Raw genomic sequence first — 23,675 nt, forward strand, 5'->3', positions numbered from 1 at the left:
CCAAGTCATTTTTTTCATTTATAGAGACAAGCTTACTCGAAACTTGGCTCAGCGCAGCCATTACATCAGCCGTATTAGGCGTGAGAAATTGGGGTCTGCAGAGCCGAGGGAGGGTAAAGTTTTGTCTTTTGGTGTTCAGTGCAGCCCCCAGTGTCTCTCTTTCAGAAGAGGCCCAAATCTAAGGCAACAAGCCATCTCTAGTGCCGCTAAACTAACACTCTTTGGGACACGGGCTTGTCACGCTATATGCCCGAGAACAGAATTTTTTTCAGAAGAACAGAAGAGCTTCCAAAAACCTTATTGCTCTATAAAATCAATCAAATGGGTCCACACCCAGAATGTTTTATAGAACTACAACTGCTGGAGAACACTAAAAGTAACAAGCCTCCCAGGCTAGAAGATGAGATGTTGGCTTTCTGAAACACTAGGAAAAGTCTGATAGGAGCGTTCTGTCTGTCCACTCCGGAAAAATAACTTAAACCCCTGGCTATTGGAAACAAATGAGAACACACTTTAGCACAGTGCCAGATAACACCAGATGTAAACTATTACCACAGGGTTAAGTTAAACTGAACATTTGATTAAAACATGTTTGAGTTTCTGCTGATGAAGTAAAGGAAACACTAGTCTCACTAAAGCCCCGTTCACATTGACAGCGGTTTAATCGCGGATAGACAAGAGACAGATGTGTCATTCATTGGTAGTTAGTAAATATTATGTCACTCTATTTTGACAATGAATGAGATTAATTGGGGAAAGAGTTTGTACTGACATAGCAGCAGAATGAACATGATTATTGCGATTATTAACGCATGAAAAAATCCAAAAATCATTGGCAAAGCTACTAATTTGCATAAAGTTCAACTTTTCACAACTTTATAGAGTCACCATAATTAGAGTTAATTAACCAATAATTAAATAAAGAGTAATTTATGATGGATTTAAACTCTGTCAGGGTGAAGTGGGCTTAATTTGGTTAGGTTTTGATTTCTATTTGTTGCTTATGTCATTGGACGCGGTCGTGTCTTGTCCTGTTCTATCTCATTTAGGACATTGTGCACTTTCAAATGAATTGACTACAGTATTATTCTCATGTTTGTCAGAGAACGCCACCATACATGACATCACATTTTCACAGTCCAATAAGCAATTGTGGGTTTCCTTTTCTCACCCACACAAAAACATCTTCTTCTACATGACTACTTGTGAGATCTAAAATGTCCATACCAATACAGTGAAAATGCTGAACACTAACTAGTGAGCTGATTCTCCCTAGTTAAAAAGTGTTATAAATCAGGAAATTCACGTTCATATTAAATCTAGTGTTTTGCACAGGCTTTCTGTGAGGGTTTTGTTTAGGCCTCAGGTCTGATTAGGACATTCACCTGATATAAAAACAATGGAAGTAAAGTGAAACAAACATGTGTGTGTGTGTGTGTGTGTGTGTGTGTGTGTGTTTACGTATGTGTTTATAGGGGCAGCGGATGTGTTTATCTGTGGTTCACAGATGCCAATGAGGTTTTTTTGAAATACACTTGCCATTTGCCTACCAGAAATGAGCAGCACTGACATCATAGAGTCACCAGACCTAAAGTATATCATGTGCATCTTTGAGATAATACAACATCACAATACAAACACTGTTATACTGAACATCAGCATGAGGTATTCACAGCCATGCTGACATTCAGATCAACCACAACATTTTCAGTGTGACATTGCTGAATTATTTTTATTTTAACCCTTTCTAACACACATGATAAGTTTATGGTACTGTACATCTTCATTTTGATTGTGTGTATAGTCATCATGTGCATAAATTATGTGATGTGTTTCTTGAAACAACAGCTGGACACTTCACAGGAGCAGTGCAGGAGGAAGAAACTGAAAGAAGATTATTTAAGGCGAAGAGAAGAGAAGAGAAGAGAAGAGAAGAGAAGAGAAGAGAAGAGAAGAGAAGAGAAGAGAAGAGAAGAGAAGAGAAGAGAAGAGAAAGGAGGTCTGTTTGTAGAGTAACTGAGAGAACGAGGGCCTGTCCAGGGAAGGCTTGACCTCACAGCCCGAGGGCAGACGAGACCCATAGCTCATCTGAGCTGCTCTGATGTCTCTGTGGTCTGTTTAAACAAGAGCGCTGCGCTAATCCGCTCACATGGGGTCACTGAGTATGAGGCAGCAGTGGGTTTCTCTCTCTACACACACACACACACACACACACACACACATACAAAGCAACACACTTAAATATATCTCAACTTAAAGGAGTAGTTCACTTTAAAAAAAATCTTTTGCTGATAATTTACTCACCTCCATGTCATCCAAGATGTCCATGTCATTCTTTCTTCAGTCGAAAAGAAATTAAGGTTTTTGATGAAAACATTCCAGGATTTTTCTCCATATAATGGACTTCAATGGGAACCAATTTCACGGTTCAAGGTCCAAAAGATAGTTTCACTGCAAACTGCAAACTGTTCAAAGGGCTATAAAAGATTTCAGACGATGAATAAGGGTCTTATCAAGCGAAACGATCGCTCATTTAAAAAAAATAACAACAAAGTTTAAGTTTTATAAGCTCAAATACTCGCCTTGATCTGTTCTGTGATGCGCGTTTATGACTCTCCTGTTCAAACTCGTTCATCAAAATGAACAAATCTTTTTTCGTGTCATTTGGTTCATTCAACGAACGAAATGAATGAATTGACTCGGGAAAAGATTTGTTCCATTTGGTTACCATTGAAGTCCATTATATGGAGAAAAATCCTGGAATGTTTTCCTCAAAAACCTTAATTTCTTTTCAACTGAAGAAAGAATGGCATGGACATCTTGGATGACATGGGGGTGAGTAAATTATCAGCAAAAGTTTTTTTAAAGTGAGCTACTGCTTTAACGCAAGACCCCACACACTCTCCGTATTTTTTTTATTTAAAGTAAAATTTAAGATTAAATTAAAAATAAATGTAATTCATTTATATAATAATACAAAGGGAGTAAACAAGCAGTATTAACAGAAAAAAAGGCAGAACAACAAATAAATAGTAAATAGAAAGTCTATAGTAAACAAAACAATAGAGAACAAAATAGGACAAAGCAAAAATAAAATTATTAATATTAATAAAAATCAGTAGTATTAAAAATAAAATAAAGCAGAAAAACTAAACAAAAATAAATAAATCCGACTATACGTAAAATACAAAACTAAACGGGAAAAAGCAGACCAAAAATTAAATAAATGAAATAAAACAAAAATAAAATAAGTTCGTATTAATAAGTAGTTAATAAAGCAGAAAATGAAAGACAAAAAGCAGTCTAGTAAAATAAAACAAAATTAATTAGTATTGATAAGTAGTTAATCAAGCAGAAAATGAAAGACAAAAAGCAGTCCAGTAAAATAAAACAAAATTAATTAGTATTGATAAGTAGTTAATCAAGCAGAATAATCAAAAGTTTAAACAGAACAAAATAGGACAAAAAATAAATAAAATAAAATAATAAACTAGAAAATTAGAAATTAATAAAAAAAACGTATTAATGAAATAAGTGAAAAAAGATGAGTTATCATCTCTTGAGTTGAGTTTTCAGCTCTTTCTTGATAATAAACATTGGATAGCTCATCTCTTCCGTGAGCCCTTGACTGTGTCCTTCTGACTCTTTAAAAAACAACAACAAAAAGTCTACACTTTCACTATTTTCACTAAATCCCTCGTTGTTCTTGCCTTTACAACTCTACACTATTGGAAGCACTTTTTGTTTGTAGCATTCCTAAGTAAGTCTCTTAAAAAAATGTGAGGGAAAAGGGAAAAAAGTAAAGGTGAAAAACAAAACAACACTACAGTAAGTGTGCCAGTAACACACACTTGGACTGAGCTTTACTAACTGTACCCTTGAGTTATTCGCAACGAGGCTGCATTGCAACATATCTTTAAACCCAGCCAAAAACACACATCCTCCAGGTACAGAGGAAGCGTCCTTTAGATCGCCCAGTGAGCTTCCTGTGGATGAGCCAGATGCTCTTCTCTCAGGATTACCAGAGTATACACACAAAACACCTTAAAGGGTCGAATATCACTGTAGGATCTTGTTCACAATAGGGAATGAACTGTACATGAAATATAAGCAGACACACCCATACACACACACACACAGTCAAGGTGATATGACACGCAGCTGTTGTTTTTTAAAGGCAGGCAGGAAGAAAGAAAGAAAGTGAATGAAAGCCTCTGCTTTGTCTGCATTAACGTACAGATACCGGCAGCCCCTATCGCACATCCTGATAATCTTCAAGACTGCGCTTCATAAAACAACTTGCAGACATGAGCATCTGTGTGTGTGCTGACAGGCAGACTGTTGTGACGGAGTTAAAACAGAGGTGATGAGTTTACGCACAGCTGTATATCTCTGTGATGACTGATGGCATGGCAGTGTGTGATTATTCACAGATGTGCACTGTAAAGTTGACATGTAAAAAAAAGTTCATGTTTTCTGATAAACAGCAACTCACTTGATTGATGTGTTTGAGTTTGTCAATGATCTGACTGATGACAGGTTCAGGAGGTTTTTGTCTGGATTCTGAGCCGTGTGGATGGACTCTCTTCAGCCCTGGACCAGGAAACCTGCAAAATATAGACAGACACGTCCATTACTCATACTCAACTAAATTACAGGCTTTGATGCACAGCACACTAAGAACATTTAGTCCATATGTAGGTGAAGCCTGTCAGAATGTATGCTAGTGTGGCTTTTATTATGTTCACTTATTTGCCCAACAGCTAAAACAAAACAAAAAAATATAATTAAGATTGGAATTTTATAGAAACCACTGTTATCTTCCACAATAACATGAACTCTAAAATTGGCCTCTGCTGCCACCTAGAGGCAAACATGTAACCATTGTAATTCTTGCTCAAATTAAATTCCTAAGTATTAGACCTTTAAATTCTTCCCCCCATTCAGCACATTGATCCAGTCGTTGATTTTAAAGGCACTTTACAACAAAACAATCTCTTATTAGTAGATGCCAAGGATGCCAAATCTCTTTGTGACAAAAACAAAAAATAAAAACAGGAACATGAATATGAACGGTATCTACCAGTAAATTGAAATCTGCATTGTCCCCCCAACACACAAAAAAAGACACACAAACACTTAAAAGAGTAGTTCACTTTTAAAAAAGGTTTTGCTAATAATTTACTCACCCCCATGTCATCCAAGATGTCCTTGTCTTTCTTTCTTCAGTCGAAAAGAAATTAAGCTTTTTGATGAAAACATTCCAGGATTTTTCTCCATATAATGGACTTCAATGGGAACCAAACGGTTCAAGGTCCAAAAGACAGTTCAGTGCAAACTGCAAACTGTTCAGAGGGCTTTAAACGATTCCAGACGATGAATAAGGGTCTTATCAAGCGAAACAATCGCTCATTTAATAAATAAATAACAAAGTTTAAGTTTTATAAGCTCAAATGGTCGCCTTGCTCTGTTCTGTGATGTGCGTTCGTGACTCTCCTATTCAAACTCGTTCATCAAAATGAACAAATCCTTTCTCGAGTCAACTCGTTCATTTCGTTCGTTGAATGAACCAAATGACACGAAAAAAAGATTTGTTCATTTTGATGAACAAGTTCGAACAGGAGAGTCACAAACGCACATCACAGAACAGAGCAAGGCGAGTATTTGAGCTTATAAAACTTAAACTTTTTTTAATAAGCGATTGTTTCGCTTGATAAGACCCTTATTCATCGTCTGAAATCGTTTAATCGTACAAATCGTTTTGGACCTTGAACCGTTTGGTTCCCATTGAAGTCCATTATATGGAGAAAAATCCTGGAATGTTTTCATCAATTGAATTAAATTGAATCTTGGATGACATGGAGGTGAGTAAATTATCAGCAAAAGATTTTTTTAAAAGTGAACTACTGCTTTAAGTGAACAGTAAAAAAAGCACAACTGGGTCAGACATGTGCTGGCATCTGAATGTTTCTGAGCAACTGGAACATATGTTGGGCATCATCAACTGCTAAAAATGTGTGTGTGTGTGTCTGCGCCCAAGTGTTTCCCCCGTCCCTCCAGGGCCCTTTGGACTCATGTTCCAGTTAATTACTCCCTATTAAAAGCTAATTAGTGTTGATGCACACGGGCACATTGGTGCAAGCATCGAGGCGACAGAGAGACAGTAAGTGACATATAATATTCGATGCCTCTACACAAACCTCAACTCATCAGCGAAGTCCATACTCCACACAAAATATGTGTTTTATAATAATATGTTTTAAAATAAAAATTTTCCACAAATTGTTTTGTGTGTGTGTTCTCGTATATGTTTTATAAGAACACAAATGTGTATAATGACATGCATATTACAATGTAAACATGATTTATGAGGCACTTCCTTTGTCCTCGTAAACCAAATGGCTAAATAACATATAAAGTGTTTCTTAATGAAAATAATTCTTGTGATGGGTAGGTTTATAAGGGTGGGATAGAATATATACTGTATAGTTTGTACAGTATAAAAACCATTACGCCTAGAGAGTCCTCACAAACCACATATTGAAATTTGTGTGTAGCGTGAGCTTTTAGACGGGAGAGATATGACCTCATGTTCCATTCTTAGGAATGACATAATCCTGAACAAGTCTATCCAATCATCTCTCACAGCGCCTTATTTTACATGCACTGCTTATTCATTAAGCCAAATTACTTTTCCATACTTATTTATTCTCCTTATTACTCCCGATGTCAGCTCACCTCCCGCTTTTAATTATCACATTAATAATACAGACGTGAGCTCCATTAGAAGGAGGAGATCAGAAGACATGGGCAGCGTTTAATGGAAGATGTGATTAGCTGGAGCTTCACACATGAGGCGGCCACCTGTGTGCTGACCAGGGTCCAACACCATCAGGCCAGATCTGGGCTGTCTGTCTGGAAAACTTTCAGATTTGTTCTATTTAGGATGGTGGGCTCATGAAATTGCAGAAATGCTAAAACGTAATGGGGTAGCTTTTGGTGTTTCAGCAGGAAAAAGCTTTCCCTTGTGCATTTTAATTTGTGTTTGTAAATTAGAGAGAACTATAAAACATCAGAATCTGTTCTAATTGGCCAATCACATTTCAGCACTGAAATACACAATAAGAAACATTATTTGAACATTTTAATTTGGATATCCGACAATACTTCATTTTTTAATGGATTAAAATGTCCTTGTATACCGAGGCTTTGTTTTATGCAATCTGGAAGGGTGTGAATAAGATGAGGAGGGTTATTGTGGATTTGATTTATAGTCGATTTTCATATTTTTATCTTGCAAGATGTTTGTGTTATAGGAAAGACTGAACGCTTGACATGTTAATACAAGTGTCAAAACAGTATAGCTTCTATAGTGGATATTTAACTTCACTAGAGATGCACTCTGAATGAATGATGCCATACGGACGATATATATATATATATATAATTACAGTTTTAAATAACTGTTTTCTATCTTAATATGACTAAAAAAAAGGAATTTATTCCTGTTATATCAAAGCATCAATACTCCAGTCTTCAGTGATCCTTCAGAAATGCTGATATGCAGCTCAAAAAACATTTCTTATTATTATTAAGTTAAAAACCGTTGTGCTGCTTACTATTTTGTGGACACCGTATAAAAAAAATCGGGATTTTTTTGATGAATAGAAAATTCAAAAGAATAGTATTTGTTTGTTTGCTGTCAAAAATAAATCTTAATGATCCCATATTTTCTAAAGGTAGTACGCATTAAAAATACATTAAAATAAAACACACCAAATGCTTTGAAAATGTTATTTTTTAGAAAAGAATCTTTAAAATGATTTCATAAAATGAACTGCTCGTATGTTTAATATGTTTGCATTAATGTTAACCACGTTATTTGTAAAAAATGATTCAGAGTAGACACAAGTAGGCATTTTCCAAATGTTATAATGTAAAATATACTTCATTTCATCCACCACATTATGTTTCCTAAAAACAAAAACAACCCACAACAGGCATTATTGTACAGCAGGAGCACAGGCAACCCAACTGTTACTACAGGAAATGACTAAACACCCCGTGGATGTACAGTCTGGACCAGCCACTCATGCTGAACCTGCTCAGACTCATGGGCCTACTGAGCGCCCCTCAGAGATCCAACATGCCCCACTGCCCAAACCCGCTGGAGACCACGAGAATCAATCACGGGATCTTCATGAGCTAACTGGAGGAACAGCTGAAGGAGACGGGGGTTACTGAGCGTGAGGAAGAGAAGTGCTATAGGACTCAACAATGAATATCTCCAATCTTGACTTCTCACAGTTATAAATGAATAAGCTTGTCTGCCACAAACTCCCTTCAAACCGAAAGAGGTTGAGGTGATGGCAACAACAGTGATGTGGCGTACCAGGTGGAATATTATATTTCTTAAAACTTATATAAATTATGACTTAAATAATATTATCAGCACTCTCAAAACATGAAAATAATATGCTTATGTTTGTCAATTTGTGTGGCTTACACTTATTGCAGAACGTCTGTGCATATGTAAAGACAGCGGAAGAATTCTGTGACACTGCAGTTTATTCGCATACACGACACCTCTCTATCCTATTTTCATCCCATAAAAATGTCTCAATCAAGCAAGCGAATACCAAACTAAACTCATTTTTAAATAACAGATTCTGTATTAATCAAACTACTTCAGATGCAGCCACTTGCTGAGTCTGTTTTTCACCCACAGAATCGATTGTTTTTAGTTTAACAGTGAGTTATTGTAATGGTGACCATTTTAATAATATTACTCCAAATGATTTCTATAATATGAGGAGTATGTTTCTGGTTTAGATTCGATGAGAGGGTACGTGAGCCGAGCTGATGGGCCTGTGGGATTACATAAGACCAAAACGGTTAGCAAACATTGGCTAAAATGAAGAAGGCAGATATTGAGAATGCTAAAATTGATTCTCTAGAAGGCTGTGCCAGACTTTTGGTGACTTGATCCTTGACATTGAAGGCTCCTCTGCACTGCCTCCAGCACAGGGGACAATATCATTTCTAGCCAACGCCAGGGATGCTAGAAATGAACTTTACAATCAAATCATCTTTTGCGATAATAATTGTTTTAATCCTGACATGAAATAAACATTCCTGCACAGTTTCGACTGTTTAGATTCGTATGAAAGAATGAGCAGGAATGTTGTGGTAGCTGAGCGATGTGTTTATTTCACCGTGGCGTTAATGAATTTGCTTTATGCTTCGAGTTGACTATTTAATATATCAGGGCCACATAAATGGTGACATTCTTTGGCACAATTAAGATGGCTTTCTTCCCAGTACAAAATGTGTGAGAGAGAGAGTGCTTCGTCTTCAATACATTGCATAAAATGGGGCTGAAGGCATTCCAGAATTAATTATATTTCACTAAGCCAAGGGATGACATTGAGATTCAGCAGACATTTCTGGCAAAGCATGGTTATTCTAGTTCTCCCTTCCCCTATCTATTTCTCTCATGGGTCCTAATTAACTCCTGAGGGTCGGAGAGCCACCTGACACAGCTGTCTGTCCCCTAAGGCCAACTGTTCACCATGCTGTTGTGACCAGGCCATTTCATTCCTACTCATTCCTCAACTGAACTTACTGGAGAGCAAACGCTGTAATAATGCTGTAATGTTGACACGAGCTCACACGTCCAACGGTGACGGATAAAATGAACAGATAAAGCAAGAATGGATATTATGAGGACTTAGGAGCTAACCTACATGTCTGAAAACTGAAAAATACGACACTGTTTATGACACCTCTATAAATCTGACTTGATTTTGTTTTTGCTCCTTTTATACAGTATGATGGTGTCTTGGAAGTGTGTCTGAAACCAGTTTCCCAAGGAAGTACATTCATGCACAAAGCATTATCAGTTAACTGGATATTGTGAAGCAGAGTCGTGCAGATCCATGTGCAGTAACTTTAATGAAACACACAAGCAAACACGCAGAGCAGACACAGTTTAAGCAAATACTCAAGGGCAGTCGAGAACTCAGAGTCGATACCAGGCAAGGGTCGAGGGCAGGCGGCAAATGTTTATAAAGAGTCCTTGGTAAACAGGCTAGGATCGAGGAACCAGGGAATACACAGGGAATGATGAGTAGAATGCTCAGAGTCGCTAGCCGGGGCAGAAACAAGACTGCGCAGGGAACAAAGGGGAGAGAGATCCAGATAAAGGGGAACTTGATAATGAGATGAGGCAGGACTGGAATGAGATGAGTGCAGATGGAGGTGATGGGAAATGAAGTCCTAGAAGAGAGTGATCTGGAAGCCAGGAGGAGGCGTCGCGGAGCGCATCGTGACCGATATTGAGCAATGTTCCCTCCCTCTGATTTTTGTTCTTGCTGAGCAAACCCTTTTTATATTGGACAGCAATGTCAGCCATCTGAGCAAAAACTTTCCTTACACAAAATCTGTACAGGTTACATAATGCAGGTAACTTTTAACTGTGAAGTGCTATTCTATTCAATAGAAACCCTAAAAACAACTGAAAACAATTTAACAAAATTAATGAGTTCGTTATTATTGAATGACGTACATTTTAGGTTACCTGCGAAAACTTTTTTGCAGTGCTGTGTTAAATAAGCAGTTCTTTACCGAGAAATTAAATAAAAAATATCACACTTTACAGTTCATTTCTTTTTTTAGGCTTATACTATAATAAATATAATATAATATAATATAATATAATATAATATAATATAATATAATATAATATAATATAATATAATATAATATTTGAAAATAAATTGAAGCATCTAAATGGAGATCTTTCAAATATTTTCAAAAAAAATGTGAACTTCTGAATTCTTGTTCTAATTTTTATTGATATAATCCTTAAAATTGTTTTTTTTTTAAAGTCAACCTATTTTAGTTCTATAATGTGATGTATTTTAGAGTTAATAAGATATTCTGTGAAAATGGACTGGATTGGATTGCAAAAAATGGCTCATTTAAACTAGAATGTAGCCAAACTATATGAAAGTTTGCTAAAACAATGCCTAAATAGCTATTATCCAACAAACAATGGGCTCTATGCACGGTGGTATTTCCGGTGAAGGTGTAAGGATGCTCGATAACTTCCGCCGATCGTAGAGTCCAATGCAATAACGAGAATTTATATTGAATTTTATACTCCATGGTTATACTAAAGAAACGTTAGTCACGAAAACAGAAAAAACAGACACCCCTCGTGTTTATGCTTCTTTTTAAAATTATATTAAATAAACATAACTATATATAAAATTACATCTAAACGTATGAAAGTTTCGTTTCAAAGACGGGAGGACAGTGAATTTTGAAGACCCGTTTTTCTCGGTTTTCCTCCGCTTTAATCTCCCTAACCGGAAGCTGAAGAGCATCCTTGCGTCAAATGTGGAACTTGTGCGTGCATATAGCCTATTATCAAAAAAGGAAAGTAATTTCGGAGGAATTTATTACAATGTGATTAAAGATTAGGATTTGGAAAAATGTGCACCGATGAATCGTTGACCAGGAATGAGCATTAAGAGAGTAAATAGGACCCATTTTGATATCATGGCTTTAATGATCACTTCACTTTTTGAGTCGTTAGGATGAGATACTGCAGCTCTTAAAGCTTCTCTGTTTGGTTCAGAGATGCACAGATTTACTGTCATTTGCCAACATTAACTTGATTCGCACTGTGAGAGAGTGCTAGAGTTATGGCACAGAAGCACGAGGGAAATGGTGAACTGAAATAGGACCATTTTTAAATTGGGTTCCAAAGGTCCTGCAGAAGGCAGTCAGATGCGAACGATGGAAAGGAGCAATTAGCCACCATCCCACCCGGCATCAGTTACCCCACAAAGACCACATCACAATTCACACCCTGTTGCCTGTCAGATGGAACTGGAGTCAGCCAAACTTATTAGACACACACACACACACACACGCACACAATCATCCGCTCAGCTACTAACCACTTACACTGTCTCCGTTTCATTCAGAAAGCTCTTTAGACTTCAAGATTTGTGACAAGCTCAGGGGCAATATGTCTCTTCGTGGCAATTTTGAGATTGTAGTAATACTAGAAAGCATTTAGTAAGCTGATTCTATTGTAATATATGCTACTTTTACCCACTAATAGAGAGTGTGCGTGGGTCATAAAGAGATAAAAGCCTCTTGCTTCCTGAAATAACTCATAGGCTACAGTAGGAGTCTTGGATGCTGAGTGGTCAATAATAATCCTTAGTAAAGCAAGACACCTGACACAAATCAAATTCAGTAGGTTGTACCACTACCTTGGTGTCAATCTTTCAGCAGACGAAACACTTCAATTTTTTTCCACAGTGGGAAACATGACCTAGAACCTTAAGACAGTACAATTTATTTAGTCTACTTATATTCGTTCCCTCGTGCACTCATTTATTAGCATCAAATTAAATATGCTGTCTACCCTGGCAAGGGTCCATTTTAACCGCAAGGATGTGAAACAATTGTTCTGCTGCACAGCGCCCATTGAGAACAACTATTAATCTTAGTTTACATGTCAGGGACTATATCTGCAAGTGGAATGATGCCACTTAATGAATTTGCTTATACTTTTTAATGAACATTTATGCCCTAATTATGCTAAAAGACACTATGTTTGAGACTAAAATGAAAAAAACAGTATTAGGATGTGGCCATCAGTGCTGTCGCAAATGATCAACTTACTTGTCTGTCATCTCCTGTCCGTTCCAGCAGAGGGAGCTGTTGAGTGTCGTCGGCTCCTTGCTACACAAAGATTCTCCGAGATCACTGTAGAACTGACTGAAGCCCCTCAGACCAGAGATAAACTCCCTGCAGCAGACAGAGAGGAAATTGAGAAAGTATGAAAGCGGCAGAAAGAGTAATCCATGTGGACTCAAAGTAAATAAAAATGAAAATTCGATCTGCACAAGGAGGCGAGATTAAACAGAACAGCACAAAGATACACGGGGAAAACGAGGGGCATGGAGAAAAATGAAAATGGGGATGGGGTCAAACGCAGTTGGAAACGAGATCTACTCCACTACATTTGAGTTTTGAGACACTTTGACTGATAATTGACATTCTGCTGGAAAAGAAACAGCACACTGTTTTGGCTCATCAGCACAGGACAGAGGGGACAGAAGGCGACTCAATGTCACTCACACGGCAGGAGACAAAGCCTGTGTTAATGAGCCTCTCTCTGTCACCATCAGCCTGAACACACACACAGCACAAATACACCAACACACTGCACTTCACAATTCATATACATGCAGCCTACCTCCACCCAGAATGAATCAGTCGCCCACCTAGTGAGAACTGTGCCAGCTCAGATTTTTGAATCCGCAAATTTAACTGAAAAGTAGCCTGTATCTTTCATATATTTTGAATAAAACATGATAAGGCCCTGTTTACACCTGGTATTAAAATGCGCTTTGGTCTACGCAAAATGCAGGTATAAATTGGGTCTAAAACATTTTGAGCTTGTCTACTTTCGACCACTTCCAGTTGAAAACACATCAGACTGGATTGATTTTATAGTGTGTAGACACTCATGTGGTCGAATGCGTTCGAACAGCCATAAAAGACTGCCAACTCTCCGCTTACTGACTTAATGCATAAACATTATGGAAAGCGCGCTAGTCAGACGAGATATAAACTTTGCTGGCTGATGACCCAAGTTTGGTTGGAAGACAAAAAACGTACCAAGCCCAATGTTCTCTCACCATTCCTGATTTCTAACAAACACTCACAACATGCAGCGCGGTAACTATTAGAGCAGAGACGAAAGCTGATGCTCTCCATGTTTTTCTGTCATCTCCGGGTTCAAATGTAAATTGGACTAACTTATTTTGTCCATTAGATCGAAAGATCTGAAAAGACCATAGATTTACCCACTCATAGATAATAATAATAAGAAAGGTTTCTTAAGCACCAAATCAGCATATCAGAATGATTTCTGAAGGATCATGTGACACTGAAGACTGGAGTAATGAGGCTGAAAATTCAGCTTTTCCATCATATATATTAGTGTTTTTACTGTATCTTTGATCAAATAAATTAAGTCTTGGTAAATATGAACCTTATTTCAAATACATCAAAAAAACAATCTTTTAAACAGTGTATGACAGACATAGAATGCATTACATTATTTGATATTATAATAATATTCATTTATTTATTTATATATTTTGTATTAATGTAAAATTACTGTAGGCTACATATTAATATAAGTTAAGGGATATTTTACTCAAATGACCTTAGAATCAAGTAATAGACTAAAAGTAATACACTTTTAAATAGATAAAACGCTTTTTTGACATGTCTTATCTTTAATAGGAAAGAAGTGGAAGAAAAGTTCAGATGTAGAAAAAAGGTGCATGATGCCACTGGACACAGTATCCCTCAAATACTCAAAAATATGGAACAGACTGTTTGAGTGGGTTGGAAGACCCTTAAAAATGTCAGTAAATGTACAGTATACGGAGAAAACCGCGGAGGACGAGATAGAGTCAGAGGAAGATATATATATATATATATATATATAGAGAGAGAGAGAGAGAGAGAGAGAGAGAGAGAGAGAGAGAGAGAGATTCGCTGAAGTGGAGAATCTATTACAGCATCTCAATACATTCCACACAAATAGCATCAGAAGATGTGAGCTGTATGACAAAAAAGATGCATTAGAATGGCATTATGGTTGGCTGTAATTCCCATTCCTCACATTAATTACTCACTCATTTTATTTTCACAGAATTTACTTATTGTCAATTCTACAGCAGAAATGCATTACATCCTTCTTGAGTGGAGTGTTTAGAGCACTTGAGAGATCCAAATAAAACAGAAATATGTGTGTTTTCAGAAGCTGACTGTCATTTTAAGAGCTGAGGGTTAAGAGTAGTCAGACTACATGTTTCAATACTGGTGAATAACAAGATCAGCTATTAGCAACCAAAAGGCATTAAGTACCATGAAAGTGCCGATTTATTTCAAGAATTCAAAATAGCTTTATTTGAGAAACGGACTGAAATTTAAATCATTATTTGTTTTCAGCTCAGCTTTAAGTCTGTTCCTCACACCCTCACACGATTTCTGTCATGCAGAAAACGCAGTCAGAAAAACAGAATTTGCTGAATCTCTGGGAATTTGGCAAAAGCAAGCACAGAAGCACAAAGGATTTGCACTACAACCCTTCAAAATTCTGTTAAATTTGAAGAAATTTATTTTTATTCAGCAAAGAGGTTACGCTATGACTTATCGATCTTCAGCTGGTTCATTATACAAATTCACAGGTCAAAGTTCACCAAACTTGAACTTTAGAATGCACGAATGCAAACTTCTTCGCATGAGCTTGCGTTTCCAGTCAACAGCTTTAACAAGCAAATGAATGGAGGGCCCTGTTATTGGAAAAGAAAAAATGTAGGACAGAGACTAGTTTCTATTGACCAGTTTCTGAGTTGGATAGAGACAGATCTGAAGGCAAGCTTGAGGTCGAATGTAAAAAAGGGGAGGGGTTAAGTTGACAAAATTGAATTTACAATAAGATCAAAACATGCATTTAGAAAATAGATGACTTTATATTTTCATGTTGACTGTTACTGTATAAGTTTCCATGTTAGCTGACTGCTGTTTCTTTTAATCCCTTCATATACAAAATTCAAATAATGAATCATGCCGTTACCTGCGGCGTCCAAAGAGGGTCTCATCGGGGTCAAAGTTCACCGGAGGGCGGTTGTGGGGCACCGGCGGGGCTGGCGCGTGTTCTCTCGACAGGGCCACAGCACGAGACACCCGCGGGGGCGCGTGCGCACATATCCCGCTCACCTGTGAACAGGAGAAGATTGGCGGGCTGAGTGTGATCACTCTTGGACATAGTTCTGGAAGACATCCAGCTGAGAAAGCAATTAATGAGACAAACTGTCCCAGCATAACTTTTTCCCCATTCAGCTAATTGTCTAGCTGATGGTGCCGCACTTGCCTCCTGTTTGTTTGTTTGTGTTTGATGACAATAGGATTTACATAACAAAACGGGGCATTGTTGAGTCTGTCAGACACTCTGACTGCGCTTTTTCAATAATCATAACCCTTTGCAGACATAATGAAGGTAAACAAGCCTCTCGTTCCCCTTCTCATGCGCGCAAAATGCTATTGTTTTTATACAGGACAACATAATAATACTAATACCCCGCTACCATGCTGGCTGTGTGAGATAATGGAGTCTTGCCATTCTTTCAGGTGCAATAAAAATGCAAATGCTTCTTAATGTTTAGCTGGTGGTTTAATGATTTGCCGCTGGTTTAATTTCCCATGGGGGCTGGTCCAGGGCGTAATTTTGCCATGTAATGCTTGTGGCATATCATGCCTGCTTGTTCATGAATGAATATGTGTGTGTGGGGGTAAACAGGCTCTGGAATTCTGATGACATTCGGGAAAAGAGATCAATAGTACAAGGACATCTTCATGCGAACCGGGACGGCTGCGGGATTGGTCGCTGTGGCTAAACATAACAAGAAGATACACTTTTTAACATGTTCTGAAACATCAGGGGTGGGGCGATTCACCCTACAGTCATTCATAAAATTTGCACACATCAAGAAATACACCAACAAACTGCTGCTGAGCTAAACGACATGATTATCAGCGTAGATCAATAGAAGCTCTTTCTAGCAAACAGCCCAGAGGAGGGTAAATAGATACTGTTGATGTGTGTGTGTGAGTGTGTTTGTGTGTGAAAGAGATTAAGAGAAAGAACAAAAAACACAGAACTAGACAGAGACAAAAGCGGTGGCTACAGCGGAAGATCAGATCAGAGAGTCTTGACACAAATGCAATCCTGATGCAACATATTCTAGCACTGCAAAGCTTTCTACCGTTGCTTTTCTCTATGGATCCTCGGGTCACAGGATATCTAACTCAAACCCCAGCTCTTTAAAATGAGCAGGTAGCTAAGTTCCAAACTACTCTATAGACCATTTTGCAAGATGTAAACAAAACTGGTCCAGAAGCACTTTCTGTTTCAGTTTTTTAACACTTCATAAAAGCTGGGATAAAATACAACCAACAGAACATATAAAACTGAATCAAAAAGTTAAACAAACATCTTTAAGATTGTTTCTTTACGTGTGAAATAAAGAAAACAGTACAAACTGAAACAGGAAGTGTTTCTGGACCAGTGTTGTTTACATCTTGCAATGGTAGCTAGGGTAGGTTGAAAACTGTCTATTTTAAAAAAAAGATGAGAAATATTGTTTGTAATACATGTTTAAATACAAAAAATATATAGGGTGAAAGTAAGGAGTGCTTATATTCAGACCAACAACATTATTGGTTTTATGCGACATATCAATAAACAAGAGAAAAAGCTCTTTCATACCAAGGATGATATCTATAATGATAATGATATAGTTTTAAAAATCATTCTAAATGTAAAAGAATAGCAATGTAAACAGAGTCCACACCAAAACTATAACAGCAACAATTGTTGGAATCACTTTCTGAAACTATTTGTTTTTCCAGATGATGAAAAAGAAACACATTGACAGCCAATCAGAAAACCTGCTTTTTCTCGAGTTCACATCTACATATAATTATTATGGTAAAGGTTATGCGTACTTGGCGTGCTGTCCGGGAGGGCTCCGAACTCGGACTTGATACGGTTGGGTGCCGTAACGCGATAGGGAACTGGTTCCGATGTGAACGGTAATAACCAGACCGAAAATTACGGTGCCTGAGTCTCTGTGTCATGAGGCGCACACACGCAAAGTCTCTCGTTCTCTCCCTCTCCCTTGTGTGCGTACTATACGGTTTGAGCAGACGCGCAAACACGCTCTTGCTCACTCGCTCGCTCTAGATTCCGGGAGATTTTAACTAAACTGCTAAAATTTTAACTAAACTCTAAACTGCATTTAGAACATTTTTTCAAAAATGAACTACAATGTACAAATAAGACCATGGGTAATTAACGTTAGTTGTTTCTCCATCCTCCAAATCTGCCGTCACCTCTTGCTCCATCATGGATAATCATAATATGGGTGTGTCACTGTCAACTCACTTCTTTACGTCAGTAAACGTTAGCCGCAAGATGCGTGATTAAACAACAGGTGGTGGTAATGGCAAAAACTGAGTTTGTAATCTAACAAAAAGAAGAATATCCTAGCATCGAGTTGATTCGCGCAGGCTTGACAAACGCAATGTAGCTTTTGCTCACGCTACACCGCTACTTGCTGCAAAAAGTAGTTAGCTACTGGAAAAGCTACACAGTTTAAAAAGCAACTGCCAAGTTGCTGAAAAATGTAGTTAAGTTAGCGTCGCTACTTGTAGTTAACTACTCCCCAACACTGATTAGCTCGCATTATCTGATTTCATTGTGCGAAATGATTTCCAGGCGGTAGCGTAGAGTGGAGCTCAACTCTAATCTACATTGATAGGCGGAGTAGTGGGAGTGGTCTGCGCGGAGCTAAGCATCGCAATGAACTATGGGGATTGTTGTCTAGAATCCACAAGCACTAAAAAGTAATTTTTTGCCTTTTATCGGCCAAGAAGGACCCAAATTAGACATTTATGATACTTTCAATACATATTCATGTCTCCACCGGTGGAATTACCCGTTTAATTATAAGTGTAAATGACAACTAACCCAGAGCAAAGGAAACAACAAAAGAAACCAAGCTAGACACAGCTGGAACTAATGAGTAGCCTGACCGGGAACAGGAAAACAGGAACAAAAACAAACTGGAACACAAACAAAGCAACAAAGTCCTGACAAAACGTCTTTTTGGCTGATATATTGTAGGAAAAAATGTAATGTCGCACTTAATAAAATAGTTTGCTACCGAAAATTGATTTTTTTTTTTTTTTGTCAATTGACCATTCTTATTTTTTAATGAAATATTTCAGTATTTATTATATATCACAGCATTTACAACAATCAATTCCTGATGGACAAAATCAAGTCCCACTCAACATTTTTTTCTTATTCAAGTAGCTGTTAAACTTGGATATACATCACAACATAGGGAAGAAAAGACTATCACAACTTTCATTTCAAACAGTGTTGCTTTTAGCAATGCTACTGCTCAAACCTGGACACATCAAACGCTCTCCGATCGCTACTCATGTTAACGCACTCAATCAGATGAATTGTACACTCAAGCCTACGTATACACTATCCAGTCTAATCCCAGACACCCACACATTCTTCCCCAATGCTCCCTGTGGTGTGTGCTCATGGGAAATCATTAGTGGCCAGTCTGAAACATGGATCTTTCCTGCTGTAATTTTGTAAGGTCCCCATGGCCTTGATTAATGTGATTGGTTGTGAGTTTGTCTCTGTGTTAGTGTGTGTGTTTCTGGGCCCTTGGGGAGCTGTGGCACAGGAGTATAGAGATAGTTTGTGTATGTGAGACTGTGTGTGATTGTTTCTCTCATTAGAGGGGTATTAATATCAGGCGGGCAACAGAGGATGTGCTGGCTAAAAGTAACACTGAGATAAGAGGCGTCTCACAGAGAGGCTCTTTAAATATCCAATGCCTTTTATCTGTACCTCACACACCCCTGAGAGAAGCATTAGGACACACACACACAAAGAAAAAGAAAAAGAAAAGAAAAAACTGGTGTTTTTGCGGCTTGTTTCCACCAGAATGGTTCACATGCACTTCATGACATTCAGTGCGCAATATTTAATACAGACATATATCCTCCGCTGAAACAATGGCTTATCAGTACTGCTGAAAATACAAAAGGGATACAATGTGAAGGTTAAATGACAAACAAGGCCCAAGTAGACAATGCGGGGTTCTCTTACGAGATTTTACGCTAGGGGAAAACCTCTTTTCCCACGAGATATTGAAGCCAAAAATTATCCTTAATTTTGAATTAATGTAAAACGCATTGCGGCAGCATGCAGACATATAGGCAAGGCGGTGCTCAAGCCTATTGGCTGTCCTGCGGCAACTGAGCAGCCTATCGAGAGAGGCCCTTGGTGACGTCAGATCCAATGGGGTCGCTTCACGCCCACTACGTCACTTCCCGCCAAAGCGGGCGTGGGCCTATAAATACAGCTCGATGGGCTGATATAATCTGATTTTTCATCTCTTCAGCGAAGCTCACACATCTCTGGATCCGGAGTGAAGAAGCCGTCTGAGAAAAGCTTTCTGCAGGTCGAGCCTTTGCATCTGAAGCCGCTGGCCTTCATCTCGCCGCCTTCAGTCGCCGTACCTGCTACGCTTTCTGGCATTCATATCCTTTTACTCTGCCGAGTGTGTGTTCGCCGATTGGGTGGCGCCCGTGCCCTGCACACTAATGCTGTTTCCACGGCGACCCAGATAATTCACATAAACAGTGTAATTTCTGGTGGTGTTTTGAGTATAATAAAAAGGCCCACGACCCAGTGTTCATTTCTACATACAAGCACAGCCCACCACAGTACAGGGCTAGCACAAATAAAATTGAATCTGTCGATTGTGCATTAAATGTAGTGAATGTGCCCACAACCCAGTGCGAACACACACTACACACTGCATGTCCCACGGTTTCAGTAAAAACGAAACCAACACACATACAGTCAGCTCAGGCCGACGGTGTTTTCAGTGCAGTGAATGTGGGCGCGGGACAGCGGGGCCCACAGGGTTTGCCCCGCTTGCTCGCTCTCAGCAAACTGCCATATGGGAGTCAAGCATGATAGGCGCGCCCCCTGCCTCAAACGCTGCAAGCACAGCGTTTGTGTTACAGCACACCGAAGCTTTTCGATCTGCACAATGACCACATTCTACCCTAGCTATTCATCCAAATGCGTGGGCAAGGCTTCACGAAGTATCAGAATGGGTCCTGAGCATTATAAAAATTGGCTAACAATCACTGTTTATACTAATATTAATAATAATAGTCACAGCCAGATTTTTTCTGAAGTAAATGAGAGTGGTGCAAAAGTTACTAGCACTAAATGGAGCCGAATTTAAGTGGTGTGCCGGAACAAGTTTGTGTGGGCTTTTTACAATGGTTTTGAATGCAGCTCATCACATCAGATGTCAGGAGCAAGATCCATATGCATAGACTAAGTTAGGGGTGGCATATTCCCAAACAGCTTGTCTATAAACAGAAATCATTCTGACAGAGCATTTGACGGATAGTGATGCGTAAGATCCGTTTTGAGGGCATATGAAAGAGCCACATCCGATTGAAATCAAGTAAGAATAGAGCGATTTCTTGGAACTGTCTTTCACAATTCTCTTTGGTCAATAAATACATAAGCTGAAGTGATTCAGAGAATATGCAGCAAGTGCCAAAGGTTATAAGCAGGGGCATCCCTGGGGCCATTTTAGTAGGGCTTTAAAATAGAAAAGAGTGACAATATTTCACAATATTACTGAAAAAAAACCCCAGTAAATTAATTCAATCAAGGGAAACTTTTCCCCAAAATTAGTTTAGGTTGATACAGCAAGAAAAAAACTGGTTAATTTAAGCAAATAAAATTTTGTTGGACCAACTAAATAAAAATATTTTCCCTTGTCATACTATCCAGTAGCATACATCGAGATCATCATGTAAGCAATCCTGAGCAAAAGCACCACTCTTCTGCGTAAATGTAACCTCAAAACGCAAAAACATAAATCTTCAACGTAACTGAACATTAAACACTAACAAGTCTTTCTCTTTATTGAAAAACCTATAAAATTACACTTAATTTGCAAAATTTACTCTCCCATTTCAGTCCCATGCAAAGTGAACTCCAGATACTCTTGTATTTGATACTCTGAGAACCCAGTTAGCCTATTAATCAACAAAATGTAGTCATGTAGTCCTAACACAAATTTTACAAATTTAAGTGGATTTAACATATAATGAAATTACTATATATTTCATGTGTGTGTGTATGCATTTTTATTTTATCATATAAATACAGCCTCTGTGAGCATAAGAGACTATTTTCAAAAACATTTAAAAAATCTCACCGACCCAAAACTTTTAAACAGCACTGTATGTTTTTAAGTTTAGATGTCTAAGTTGACATCAGATCAATTAGGAGCTGTCACAGTCCCTCACTCATGACTGGTGATGTTCAAAGCTTTTCCCTCAGGTGTTCTGTCTAAGAGTTTAAAGGTGCAATAATGAGTGAGTGTGAAACAGCACAGGTCTGTTCTGTTCTCGTCCTCAGTGTCCGGTGAGATGTAACTACAGCAGAAGTCTGCATGCACCTCCTCATTTACAGCTGAGAGGTCAGAGGAGGAGGAGCTCGACTCCCTCAGGCACACATCGGCTTCCGGAACATATTTCTGCTCACTCCATCACTTTCATGCACCCTAAAAGTATGCTTTTCAATCTTGTTTCGCTTGTACTGCTCTCTCTCTCTCTCTCTTCACCATCGCTCCCTCACTTCTGCTCAGTAACTGGTAAAAAATAGTGCTTCATAAATCATGCATTCTTTTCCAGAGCAAAGAAAGAGGGGGCACACTTTAAAAGGAGAAATGAGGGATAGAAAGATCGCATTCAATGAGAGGTTTGATGAGTGAGATGTCACACTGCCGCTTTATAGAACTTGACCATGGGGCTCTTCAGACTGAGATGTTTCACATATCATTGTTTTACAGCAGAATTAGATTCAGGTAGGAACAAGAATCATTCTGGAAACTTCTGAAGCTGCTGAAGCCAAGAGGATGAAAAATGGTTATCAGCCACCGGGACAAGACTGTTGCAACGATCGAATGTAGCTTTTGGTTTGACACTGGACAGTTTAAAGTCAATCAAATAATACATATCTAACAGATATTTTATCCCATACTGTGAAATGTTAATTTTACGAATAAAAATGTGTCATTATAATATACATTTAAATGTAATTAATAAATTATATACATGTTATTATTCTCTATATATAACAGTGCGTTAAAAAAGACATGAAATTGTATCATTAGTTATTTGATATAGGGAGACGCTGTTTGTTTATTATTTAGCTTCTTAGTTTAAGGTCAGATCAAATTTGATCACCAATTTATGCAAAAATCCATGGTAAATAATAAACATATCTGAAGGTTTCACATATATTTTTTCTTCAACTGTACATTCTGTCAGCTGTGATTGCTAGAAATGTTGCTAGGGAATACTCAATAGTCTTTTTACATTGGTAGAGAAATGTTCCCGTCATCCATACTCAAATCTGCACCCATGTACCTTTGGCTTAGCAGTGTCATTTTGACACATTTAAAATGTCAGTCTTCCTTGAATTCATTCCTCCATGGACAATCCTAGAATAGGTTACATTAAGGGAGGGAAAAACCATCACAGAGATTTTGGCAAGCATTTTTGTATTTATACCGTTGGGATCTGGGATTTTGGGTTATACCGTTGGGATCTGGGATTTTGGGTTATACCGTTGGCATCTGGGATTTTGGGTTATACCGTTGGGATCTGGGATTTTGGGTTATACCGTTGGCATCTGGGATTTTGGGTTATACCGTTGGGATCTGTGATTTTGGGTTATACCGTTGGCATCTGGGATTTTGGGTTATACCGTTGGCATCTGGGATTTTGGGTTATACCTTTGTATGAATTGTCCCTATTGTAGTAATATCACTCCCTCGAAAGCTTTTGTGGATTTTAAAGAACATTCAAGATAAAAGATTTTATAAACTGTAACACTGCATTTATTATTTATTATTTATCTTGGCGTACTAAAGGAC

The 23,675-nt window shown here is 38.1% G+C and overlaps 1 protein-coding gene across 1 annotated transcript in view; it reads right to left on the bottom strand.

The window, feature by feature from the left end:
• Positions 1-23,675, bottom strand: part of gpc3 (glypican 3) — a 143,648-nt gene that overhangs the window by 46,811 nt on the left and 73,162 nt on the right. The window contains exons 4-6 of the mRNA XM_039665703.2: positions 15,683-15,825; positions 12,706-12,831; positions 4,496-4,607 (exon numbers count right to left, since the gene is read on the bottom strand). Coding sequence (XP_039521637.2) covers positions 4,496-4,607; positions 12,706-12,831; positions 15,683-15,825 — 381 coding nt within the window. The remainder of the gene's footprint in view (positions 1-4,495; positions 4,608-12,705; positions 12,832-15,682; positions 15,826-23,675) is intronic.

This window comes from Pimephales promelas, chromosome 9 (assembly GCF_988280905.1).
Source record: "Pimephales promelas chromosome 9, fPimPro1.hap1.1, whole genome shotgun sequence".
Classification (NCBI taxonomy): domain Eukaryota; kingdom Metazoa; phylum Chordata; class Actinopteri; order Cypriniformes; family Leuciscidae; genus Pimephales; species Pimephales promelas.